Here is a 12,995-nt window from a genome sequence, read left to right as displayed (position 1 = left end):
TATTGTAGCACTGCTGCTTCTTCCCCCCCCCTCCCCCCCTATTTTTCTCCTTACTCAGAATTTTTGTGTGACTTTGCTTCTGGGATTTCTCGGACTATAGAGGCAGTTATATTACTTTTTGACAGAGTGTGCTTGTCTGCTAGATTTCCATAAGATTGTTTGTCACAGTTTTATTTATGTATAAAGATTTTTTTCCCATTCCTCTTATGAATATATAGGCTTTCAAGATCTTCAGATTGCCCTTCTGGTTTTCATTTGGTCTGTCCTAGCATTTTTATATTAGCTATGTCTCTACCTTCTTTTGAACCTAAATTAAAGTCGTGGTCAAAAGTTGGGCTTGTGTCATAAAATGATTTCCTCTTTTGTCAGAGGGACATTATCCTTGTTAGTGTTTCTTCATGGGACAGCATTCTCTGCTTAGTGAAGTCAATGCCAGGAGCTATAAATTCCAAAAGTGAATTAATCTGTTGTGAGCTGAGCCTTTACAGTGGTCTCCATTGCCTCTTCTGTGAACACTTTATCATCACTTTTGAGTGGCTGAAGGTCATACCTGTCAGTGTTGTTAATGCTCCCATGAGTGAGAAGCAAGGGGCAGTCCTTGAAATATCATAACATTGGACTCCAGACAGACGTTTTCTAGGATTTATGAAAAATGTGGGAGAACTTACTATGGACATTTCTGTCTAATTATAGACATTGTAAAATGGAACTAGCTCTGTCAGATTTCTACAGTTTTGGCAAACTCTTTAGTATTTTAATCATCCTACCTTGAAAAACAGTTATGATATTTATTGTTTTTAAGAGCATAGTCTATATTTAAAGATGCAAGAGTCTAAGAGAGCATCTCAGATATGACGACATGCTTAGATGTTGACACGTTTTTAGCTTTCTGTGTCTTACTAACTTTTTATTGCTTGAAATCTGTCTCTTCTTTCCTCTCCTCAAAATGAGGTCCCAAAGAAAAAGCTAATTATAACCAAAGCTAATTTAAGGACAAATTTGCTTAATAACTGATACTTCCAGGAGCTGCTCTTAGATGTTTTTTTATACCATTGTTACAAAGCCATACTAAGAGCAAAAAATATAATCTTTCTGCGGAGTGGGATATCTTTGCTAGAGTGGTTTGTGTCAATTGAAAGACTAATTTGTTATATTTTCAATGAAACAAAAATTCAGGGCCTGTGGTAGAGTGTATCCACTAAAGTACAGTGTCGTACTTTTTTCCTAGAAGCTTGCCTACAATATAGACATAAAGTATCATTTCTTACTGCATTCAGTTTTGGAATTTTTCATGACCTCTTCACGTATATAACCTACCCAAAATGTTTCTGTTTGAGCTTTTGATTTTGAGGGTGATGCTTTGTATTTCTTGTTGATCAAAACAAAATTTTTCACTATATGCTCATTCTTATTAAAAATATGACATTTTTAATAAAATTGTTTTCTTTTTGGCACCCACGTACTGTTGTGGGATATTACATAACCTTTAGCCAAAGACCCGTAGCTTAAAGCAGTTCAATTGGAATTTCCTATCGCAGAAACAAAACAACAGATAGGAGCCTCAGTCATTAGTTTAACCTACATTATAGTGAAGCTGAATTAGAAATCTGAACAGCTAAGCCTGTGCCATGTCTTAACTTGAATCTTAAAGTTTATGCTACAACCACCCCAATCGGTAGGTGATCCTTGTCCCATACGAATTAGTGGGAGCTTTACAGTGAATTCCACAGAGTCAGAATGTCACTGTTTGAATAAATCATCATGATCTATAATGCAAATTTAAACAGGACACAAGCATTGTGAAATTTTATTGAAGTCAGTGATAGTTAAAGGTGATGAACATCTAAAGGGAATTTACTTAGCATGTTTGATCAAGCATAAAAAGTCGGAAAAATCATGGAAGTTGGGAAAAGCTGAGCTCTTTAGTATAATTATTTCTTGTTGATCTAAAATATATATATATAAATTCTGTATTTGCAATGCTTATTTTCTGAAAGTTGGTTTCTCTGAGGTACTTGCACTGTGGATTAATGCTAATTAAAAAAAAAAAATCAAGAGAACATTATTAGCTGAAGCTGTTCTCAGTTTCAAAGAAGTGTCCTATTCAGTTTGTGTTCCTCCATTTTAGGTAAATATTATGCTTGAGGAGACTACTGGAACTTCAGAATAGCCAATCTGCCTTTTTACTAGAAAATACCTTAAAACAACTTACTGGATGGTTGTGTTGTACTGTATGTAGTAAAGACGCCAAAGAGTTTTTATTAAAAATTGAAATACTTGACTTCCTAGAATGGTTTAACAAGTATGCCAGCTTTTTCTTTGCAAATGTCAAACTTGCATAATTAAGACTTGCTTATTGTATACACAGTCTGTTTCTATAAACATTACACGGATTTATCAACAACTGATGGCAGTAGAATTATAATTAGACCTATTTATGAAAATCATTATACAGATAAAGAAAATTGGATGTTTTTCCTCTATGTTAATTGACAAGTAGAACAACTGTGCGCTCTGCCTCACTGCATTCTGCTGCTTTAAAAAGCAAATTAGAATATGGAAATAGTACTGTAGCTATGTTTCTTGTATTAATTATAGGTCCAGAGGCTATATTTAAAAGTTGAGTGTGTATGGTACTTTGATTTATTCCAGAATTAGTTGAGTTATTCTGCTTAGGAATAATGGATGAGAAAGGAATTTAATCTTCAAGGCAGATAGGAAAATGGCATAGTTTAGGCATAAATGAGGTTTCTGAAGAAGATGTAATACTGATAATCTGTAGTAATGTGGTTGTGATGATTTTTAGTGTAAATATTCAGCTTAGCTTAACTATTCAAAGCTGTTTGTTATGGTTCATAGGCCAGAAACCTGTACTGATGGTGTACTGTACAGTTTGGTGATATGTGCTGATTTGTGGTAAACAGATAAGGAATGTAGCTTAAATACTTGCACAGGCGAGTTGTAGGTTTTAAGCCTTTAAACTGACTGTGACATTCAGAAGTAATTTCAGGTATAATGGAGGGCATGCTGGCCAAATGTGTAATAAAAATAAAGAAAACAATCCAGCATTTCTCTGTCTGCTACCGCCTTGTCCTCCTCTCCCTATTTCCAAAGAAGTGCTCCATCCCATGCATTTCCCAAGGGAACGGGCCAGGGCCAGGCTAAGCAAAACACATTTTCCCTGCCTTCTGCTCTGTATTCCAGCTGCCTCATCCTCTCCTGTTTCATCCAGTCCCTATACTGTAACTACAACTTGACCTCTTCCTCTCTGGATTCTCTTCAGTCATCTTCCATTATCTCCCCATGTTAGTGTGCCTTTTGGTCTCCAGGATGACTGTATGGTGTATATGTGCTGGTCTGCAGATGAAACATCGTAGCCCTACGTTTTTCTTGATATATTGATGCCAGACATGCCCATGTTCAGTGGTTTGTAAATTCTGGAACGTTATTCTGGAAAAATTAGTCTCCACATGAACCATTAATTTTAGTGTTTTGTGTTTACAAAAGACAAAACTATCGCTCTTTTCTTTGGGAAAAATTTTAGATAAAGTTGAGATGGTTCTCTCTCCAAAATAGCAGTTTTAGAGAGATTGTAAAGTGAACTACTTTACCTAAGTTTATGTAAGTTATTTTGTTTTGTTTTGTTTTTTTAAGAGTTTAGATACCTAGATGAAAAATACTTCTCCAGGGACAGGTCTGGAGATATGTATTTCCTGCTTGTTTTACAGAGTAAATGTGTTCATATAGTTAAACTGTAATACAAGAAATCTATTCCTCATACAAAATTAGGTCAGTAATAAGAATGTTTTCAATTAAATGACAGACAAAATATTCTTTTAAAATAATTTTCTTACTGTGTGTTAAGAACATAACTGACAGTGGCCAGTAGCAAATGTCTAGGGAGCATATGAGAATGGACGAGCAGATAAACAGTTGTTTCGGCTTCATACACATTTGTTACCTAGCACTTCTGCTTCAGGAACTCCTATCTTTATTCTTAATAGCCCTTCAGAGATTTTTCTTGTGTGCATTTGCCCGTTCACCACAGAGGTTTTTCATGTTAAAAATAACCTTGGACAAAGGATTTTACAGTTAGCTACATGCCAGGTGAAGCAGTATGTCCTTTTGTTTTGCTTCGAACAATCTACTATTTTCAGATGATGCCTTCCAGTTGTTATATTGAAAGAGGTTGGAAATATCTATTCACTAGCCATCCCCTCTCACATGTTACTGCTCAGTTACAGGGAACTACGTAAGCTTGAGGCACATAGTTCTTTCTGAAAAAACGGAGGGAAGGGCAGCCGAAAATTGAAACAAATACCCAAATGAAAAACATAAAAGGATTAATTCATAAAGCAAAGCAGCCTGAGTATTTTTCAGAAATTCTGTATTAGAAGGCCAGGTAAGAGCTGTGCCAAAAGAAAGCAAAGTTTTCAAAAAAGCATGGCATAGCTCTATAAATAAAGTAAGGAGGCCAGCATAGAGCAGCATATGCTGTCATTGAAGAAAATAAGGGAAAACGGGAAAACCCATAAAACGCAGAATCACAGAATTGCTGAGGTTGGCAGAGACCTCTGGAAATCATCCAATCCAACCTACCTGCTCAAGTCACCTAGAGCATGTTGCTCAGGACCGTTGGGTTTTGAGCATCTTCAAAGATGGAGACGCCACAACCTCTCTGGGCAACCTGTGCCAGTGTTTGACCACCCTCACAGCGAAAAAGGGTTTTCTTGCATTCAGATGGAATTTGCCGTGTGTGTTTGTGCCTGTTGCCTCTTGTCCTATCACTGGGCACCACTGAGAAGAGTCTGGCCCTATCATCTTTACACCCTGCCTTCAGATATTTATAAACATTGATAAGATCCCCCAAGCCTTCTCTTTTTCAGGCTAAATAGTTCCAAACAGTACAAAAAACATGGTAGGTAAACAGGAGATTAAGAGGGCTAAAGAATTTGAAGAGTGTCTTGCAAAGGATGCTTGAGTCGATAGCAGAACGTTTTTTAAACATGTCAAATGTAGAAAGCCAGCAGGGAAACTAGAAGATTTTCTTGATTAGAAAAGTATAAGGGGGTACTCGAGGGCGATTGATCCAAGGCAGTACAGCTCAGTGAACTCTTTGCATCAGTCTTTGCTGCTGAAGATGTTGGGGAGGTTGTCACGCGTGAGGCATTCTTTTTTAGCAGGGAGCCCACAGGAACTAGTTCAATTTGAGGAAAATATATGGGCATGTACCCATAGGGTGTATATTTACGATACAGTGTGTATATATACCATTGAACCAAATAGATATTAGATGTTTATAAGTCACTGGACTTATAAGTCAAGCGGCCTTCAACTAGGATTTCTGAAGGAGGTCAAACACGAAATTGCTAAACTACTGGCTAAGGCATACAACCCACCACTCTGCCAGGGGCCTGCTGGATTGCCAAGGGGCTGGAATTGATCCTGGAAGCTACCAGCAGGTGATTCGAAGTTTCATCCTTGATAAGATTGTAGGGTCTACAATAAATAAGATTGCTGAGGGCATGAATAAGCATGGTCTGTTAGGAAAGAGTCAACATGGCTTTTGTAAAGACATTTACTGTCTTGGTGGAGCTCTAAGAAGATGTCAATAAGCATGTGTATTAAAAGGTTCCAGTAAACAAAGCTTATTTTTTTTCAAAGAGCCTTTCATAAGGCTCTTTATACCAAAGGCTGTTAAAGCAAATAACTTGCCATGGGATGGGAGGAAAGGCCCTTATACCTAGAAAGATGTTCAAAAGTTAGGGAGCAAATAGTAAGGCTTAATAGTCATTTCTCGTAATGGAACAGACTCAGTAACCAACGGAATTAGTGCTGGGTCTGTCTTTTATTCAGCATTTTCTTCAGTGGCCTAGCAAGGGAGTCGATGACCTGATGAACGCAGAACTATTATTACCAAATCTTGCAATACTAGAACCAGGTAGCACTGGCTGAAACCAGCAGGAAACTATCTTGAAACAGAGAAGGTAAGTGCTGTACGCAGAGGGCAGTGACCTACTGCAGCTTGCTGCCAGAGCAAGTTGTGGGGTCAGACAAGTAGCAGCAGGATCAAAAAAGGGTTAGTCATATTCATGGAAAACTCATTCAGCAGAGATAATACATGGAATAAACAGTGATATATCCTCTAGCAACCCTAATCCAGTGGCAACGGATGATGGCAACATACACAGGAAATGGGCCACGAACGGTGTTTTGCGTGCTTTCCCTAAAAGCAACTCCTGCTATTGCTATTGCAGGCAGAGTACTGGTCTAGATATATCATGGTTCAGACCTAGTAGAACATTTTTTTTTCATAAAAAATTGTTTATTTGCTCTAGACAAATAAAAGATTAGCATTTGTGATAGTTATGTGTTTGAGAGGTGGGGTTTTTTTTAATCTTCATGGTTATATTACTTTTATACCTATGGTTTTCATATGCATTTCAATAAAAGAATTCTCACGCTTCTGCTCAGAGAAAATACAGCTTTTTTTTTCTTACTTAGTCTTAAATAAGAACACCAGGATATTTAGTTTTACTAATGAGCTGTAAATTGTCAAATTTTCCTTTTTCAGAGAAATAGCTTGAAAGGACTACTGGGGAAAAGGTGAAAACTTACTATAAATCTATTAGATTTATGTAATCTACAGATAGATTGTATACAAGATGCTTGTATACTTTTAAATCACCATATGTATTTTTCTTTCCTTCTTCCTCTCAGGAAAGGAGACTGAGAAAGCCAAAGACCGATGTGATAAAGCCACTATGAAGCTGCATATGTTGCATAATCAATATGTGTTGGCACTGAAAGGAGCACAGTTGCATCAGCACCAGTATTATGACACTACACTTCCTCTGTTACTTGATTCGCTGCAGAAGATGCAAGAAGAAATGATTAAAGCCCTGTATGTGGTATTTTCTTATATTTTTCTAACTTGCACAATTTTATGTATATCCCAATTAATTTATTACTGCTAGAAAATAATGAACTGTAATTAATTACTTCTCTATAAAAGAGTAATGAAAAAAGTTATTTTCTTCTTTCCATTGACAGCAGTTGTGCATAGAAAAATCTATTCAGGTAAACACGGACAGTAGTATCAAGGAGTTATGTAATCTCCTAGTAAGAGGCTGTCTTCTCATGAAACTCTTAAAATCTTAGAGATTGTGTGCAGTGTTTATAGTTGAGCTGATGCTTTATCCTCTCTTTGAGTTTGGACACTGTGGCAAGTTTGTTGTCTGTTCAGTAACCTTATTTTTTGAAATTTTGCCAGAAGAAAATTTGGTTTTAACTGGCAAACAGTCTTGAAAACTATCTGGGAGGAAGGTTAGACAGATGCGTGGTTACTCACGTGTGCATGCAAGTCACAGGATCATATAAATCTAATTTCACTGTAAGGCGTACAGTCCGAAAGATACAATTACCTTTTTCTGAAGGGTCATTCTCCACATCATTGATGAAGAGGTGCAAACTGGTGATCTCAGAGAACTATAAATGAGGACTTTATGCTCTGTCTTCTGATTTGTAACCACCATGCTGCCTCCTTCTCTTTCCTGAAGAGAGAGAGTGAGTGAGTTTAGGAGACTGTTCTGTAGTTCTTTCTCGAGGGCGTTACTGAGGACGGCAAGTTGAAAATATTGCTTGTAAGTCCCTTATTTTTAAAGAAAAGCAGTTAACCTCTTTGTGTAAGTATCATTCATATAGAGGTGAGGCCCTCGTCTTTTCTGTAACTCATTTTTGGAAATGTGCATCCATCTTGACTTCAGCACATATGAAGAAAGGCAGAGTTGGAGATGTCACGCTCTACATGCTTAGGTGATAACATTAACTGTCTTATGAAGCATCATACTACTACTTCTGATTTTGGTAAAGGTATCTAAATGAAGTAGACTCTCTGCACAGACTTTTTATCTTCACTTCATATTTAAAGTCCCAGCAAGAGACTGAATTCAGTTAAATTTCTGTACTGTATTAGAATTGTGAGTTATGATAATTCACTGGAGTTTTATCACTGAAAAAGAACCTATTGAACTCGATTGTCTTTGTCATCTCTGAAGTAAAAAACTGCAAAAATATTTTTGTCGCTAAAGACATTATTAGCGGGATGTGAATTTACTGGATAATTACTGCTGTCTGATATCTTTGGGCCTAATTCTACAAAAAGAGGTGGTGATGTCACATATACAGGTGGTGTGGCCATCCATGTGAAATACATACATCCTTAATAATTTTAATTTTGCAGATTACATAATTCAATACACTTGAAGCATAGATTAAAATTACTAATATTAGTTTTGATTTGGTGGTAGTGGACAGAGATCCTCTTGCTCTTAGATGTGGCATTGCTGTAGTTGACGTTGGCTTGTCTCTTTCCCCACACTTTGAGCTGTGTTTTGAAACTTTTTCAAACTTGTTTACAGTCAAGTCAACATTTAATGACTTTTCTTGTCTGTTTTCTCCTCAGAAAAAGTATTGAAGAAATCCAAGCAAATAATTTTTTTTTTTTTTTTAGTGTGCAATGAACATAACTTGAGCTCTTATCCAGGAAAAAATCTATTAATACTTTTTTCTGTGCACCTTCCTCTGGGTCAGTCATAATTCAGCAGTATTTAAAAAAAAGCTCACTGTGCTTCAGAACTTAGCCAGTCAGCAAATTTGTCACAAAGAAAAATGAAATAGGAAATGATTATGAGTCACTTATGGAAAGCTAAAAGTTAAAGAGAATAGGATGGTATTCTAGGGAAGTGTCCCTGGATGCCAATAAAAGTAGTAGTAGAATATCACTTATTTTTCTTTCACTACTCCTTAATCACTTACTTCTGCCCACTGCTGGAGGCAGGTCATAAGGCTAGATGGCTCTTATTTTCTCAGGTAAACTTATTGTATGATTTTGTTGCTTCTTGTAAATATATGCAAACTTGTGACTTAGGCATATACTTGTCCTAATGACTAAGTCATAAAAAGTAGTTATCATAAAAACAGTTAAAACAATAGAGAAAACCGTATCGTGAAGGAAACGCGCTAATTATTCTCTGACTCGTTTTACCATATGTCAGAGTATATTTATTTTACCAGTCAAGGGAACATGAAAGGCTTTAGTGTAAGTGATGACTAGCGAGATAAGTCTTCTTGTTCTGGAAAAAAGAGTGTCATCAGTGAGCTGTATACATGCCTTTTCCCTACAGCTTTAATTCGGCTATGCTGCATGTAGATGCTCTGAAATTAGTGGGAGGAGCACGATCATAAGAGATTTCTCCACTCATAGCCAATCTATAAAGAAGAGGCCACAACTGATCTGTTATTTCTTCAAGTTATGTATGGTATTAGTTTTTGTTTTTTAGCCAGCTGAAAGATGAGTTTGTAAAAATAGCTAATTGAAAGTTTGAAACATCTTCAATGCCTTTATGCCTTCAGTGTGATGTTATATATTATAGATAATGTTTTTTCCCTCTCTAGAAAAGGAATTTTGGATGAATATAGCCAGATCACTAGTCTTGTAACAGAAGAGATTGTGAACGTCCATAAAGAGATCCAGACCTCTGTTGAGCAGATAGACCCTAACTCTGAGTATAATGACTTCATAGAAACTCACAGGTATACGTTTTCATACAGTTCTTGCAGAGTAAGGAGTGCCTGAAGCAGAAGAATGGAATACTAATGCGAGAATAAGAATACAATATAATAATAATACTGAATAATAATACAAGTAATGCAAGAACATTTTTTTTGTTTTATAAATGAACTATATTTGCTGTTTTTTGAACTGATATTTTATATTGGTATGTAAGTGAATAGTCTAAAACTTCTTGCATTATCCACTGTTGTTAATGTGCGAATTGATAATTTTTACAAGCAGATATATAGGTGGTTCAGCAAAGAGTGGACCCATGCAAATAGATTCCCTATTCTAGATAATAGATGTTAATTTTGCAAATGTAACTTTTATTTACTAAATTAGGTCATCAGAAGTTGTTGAGCAAGAAATAGAGTTTGATACATCTTTACTAGAAGAAAATGAAAACCTCCAAGCTAATGAGATCATGTGGAATAATCTAACAGCAGAAAGTTTACAAGTCACGTAAGTCTTCCTTCACAAATCTTTCATCCTTTCGACATGCTATCCTACGTTATGACGTATGTTATGAGGCTCAATCAACTTAACACATAGCTGAGTCCTTAGTTAATCTATTGTAAAGGTCCAGTTTCTGAAATAATGTTTTCAGGCTATAGACTCTTGTCCACTGTTGTTTCTATTCTTCCTTTGCACAAAATGCTTCCCCCCCTGCCCCAGCACCCATTTTGCCTGAACTTTCGATCTAGTCTCCTCTCCTCCCCAAGTAATTCCTACAATGACCCAAATCCGTCATGAATACTCCTTGGGAACACATTCATCTTCTCCAAAGTGCTTCCACACTTACTTCTCTAGGAAAAGCACTGAAAATTATTGATGAAGCCACTAAGTACAGTGGTGCAGTTGGTGATTTAAATCTCCAACCAGGAAATGTTCATAAATACATTTATTTTACTTATTTTGTAGGTATTTTGCTTTTATTTTCTAAAAAAAAGTCTTACTCATTGTTATGACCTTTAAAGCACTAACATAGACGTAGCTTTTGTATTATGTTTCATGGCACTTTTGGCTATTCAAGGTGATAAACTCCCTCTATACATATTTTGTTAATCTGCTGTGTAATTTTCTTTTTATTAATTTCCCCAGCCATGCCATAGTTCAGTTGTAACTGGGGAACAAGTCTCCTGTTGAGGTTTAATATCATTTTATTATAATATTCTTGTTATCTTGTCATCCTCAGCTTTTGCCATGAAATCATCTGATACAGTCACTGATGGGACTGCAACTATTGTACATTTCATTTGTTTATATTGATTATAAAATGATACATTTTATAATCAATTACCAATTGATCAATTATCTTTTTATAATTGGTAAATGATCTTTTTGTGTCTGTAATGTATTTCAATCTGTTTGACTTGTTTTCCTTTTTCCTTAGAAAGCATAACTAATCCAAATAAAAAAAATGCATTTTTTGAGTTTTTGAGTTTTTGTCCTCTTAATCAAACTATGACCTTTGTTTCCTTCAGTTTTTTTTCTAAACATCAAAATCATAGTGTAGGGCATAATAGAAGTGAGGCACTTCAAATGCAAACTCATTACAGTGTGTCTTCTGTAAATTATTCTAATCCCTGTGTTTCCCCAACACTGTTGGGATTCTCTGGATTTTGTTCATTTTTGTTAGCTATCCTCTCTTTTTCCTGTGCAGTCTAATTACTTTTCATAAATTTATTCTTAAATAGATATTGAAATAAATTCCCTTATATAAAGTTCCAGGCTACTTTGTCAGAATACTCCTGCTCAGGTCCCAAACATTTTCATCTTTCTTATGAAAGGATCCATTAAAGACTAAAGCTCCTCCCTCCCCTTTAAACATACTTCTGTTTATAATATATTCTGTGTCATTACTAAGTTGAGCTTAGTTCTTGGATAAGCTATGTATGAGTTGTACGTCTAGATGTACTTCAGCACAGTTACAGGAAAAAAAAATTTACCAAATCTCCCTTTTAATATGCCTTACAGTTCTTTTTATAAGATTCTACCTTTCATAGCTTCAAAAGATAACTTCTTGTTCGACTTGTCTTTCCTGTCCTAGTATTTAGAAATAAGCCATTAGCATGTCTAAGCAAAACAGCCAAATTACTGCTTTTTTTAGTAAAAGATTTTGATGAAATGGGTGTTTGTGTTTGTACATATTTACCTACATATCTGCACAAATACACATATTTTTTAATACAACTTTCAGCATGTCCTTTTATAAAGCTTATATTCATGCACTTTAAATTCTTTCATACATTTCAGAGAGAGATTCCGTGGTGTGATTTTATTTTTGGAACAGGAATCAAATAGCTCTTTTAAATGTTGCTGACTTCAAGATGTCCACTTGCTGATATTGATTATATTAAGACCTGTGAGTAAAGAAGTTTGATTGTATTAGGTCAGACCAAAGGTTGACCTAGCCAACTTTCTTCTCTCTGGCATTAGCCCACTGGGAAAATGGAGCGAAGAGAACAGGACCAGAATGTGTATGTAATGCTATTTCCTGAGAATATCTTCTCAGCTCCCATAATTTGCAGCTCAAATATTTGAGCCAGAAGTCATATTTGTTCCTGATGGCTTTAGATATATTTTTCTTGTGTGACTTTGTCCAGTCATTTTCAGTATATGTAAGTATCTGTCATCCACAATATCTTCAGTCAAGGAATTCCAAACATTAACTTCATGTCATATGGACCTGTTACTTCCTAGGTTCGTTTTATAGCTCAGAGCTCTTATTTTGGACGAGAATGGGAACAATGTACTCCTTTCCACCCAGCTCATGATACTGTAAACTTCTACCATACTCCTACTCGATCATCACTTTTCCAGACTAAACAGTCTATAACTTTAGTCCTTTGTTTCACAAATTATCAAGCTTGTCATCTTTCTTTGAGTGTTTTCAAGGTTACTGTATTGCTTTTGAGATCAGTGCCCAGAATTGCACAAGTAATCAGACGCATGGATTAAAGAGAGGCATAATAAGGTTTCCTGTATTCTGTGGTGTTCTGCTTCATTTTTAACAAACCCTAGCAAATCATTCTATATGCTTTTTCTGACCGCTGCTGAGTATTGAGGCAGTGTTTTCTTGGCATCATCTGTTGTAACCGCAGGATGTCATTTCTGAGTGTTAGCTATCACCTTAGAGCCATTCACTGTCTAAATAAACTTTTGGATTATTTTTCTTTATGTGTTTGTTTATTTTAATAGACATGGAAATTTATCTTTTACATGATGGTCCAGTTACTATGTATCATAAGGTTCAGAAAAATCCTTCTTCATTCTTCATATTCAGCCTTTTTCTTTCAGCATTCTTTATCACCTTCATTATTGTCCTTTTATCTGGATTATTATGGACCTATTGAGCTGTGCAGGTTTTTGTAGAGCC

At 35.8% G+C, this 12,995-nt stretch overlaps 1 protein-coding gene across 6 annotated transcripts in view; it reads left to right on the top strand.

Annotated features, from left to right (window-relative positions):
• LOC104140171 (tyrosine-protein kinase Fer) overlaps positions 1 to 12,995 on the top strand; it is a 179,602-nt gene that overhangs the window by 34,636 nt on the left and 131,971 nt on the right. For all 6 annotated transcript variants that reach the window (XM_068924629.1, XM_068924631.1, XM_068924630.1 and 3 more), the window contains 3 exons: positions 6,721 to 6,904; positions 9,457 to 9,594; positions 9,959 to 10,078. In XM_068924629.1, the coding sequence (XP_068780730.1) occupies positions 6,721 to 6,904; positions 9,457 to 9,594; positions 9,959 to 10,078 (442 nt within the window). The remainder of the gene's footprint in view (positions 1 to 6,720; positions 6,905 to 9,456; positions 9,595 to 9,958; positions 10,079 to 12,995) is intronic.

Source organism: Struthio camelus, chromosome W (assembly GCF_040807025.1).
Source record: "Struthio camelus isolate bStrCam1 chromosome W, bStrCam1.hap1, whole genome shotgun sequence".
NCBI classification, from domain to species: Eukaryota; Metazoa; Chordata; class Aves; order Struthioniformes; family Struthionidae; genus Struthio; species Struthio camelus.
This window is presented reverse-complemented; position numbering and strand designations above follow the sequence as displayed.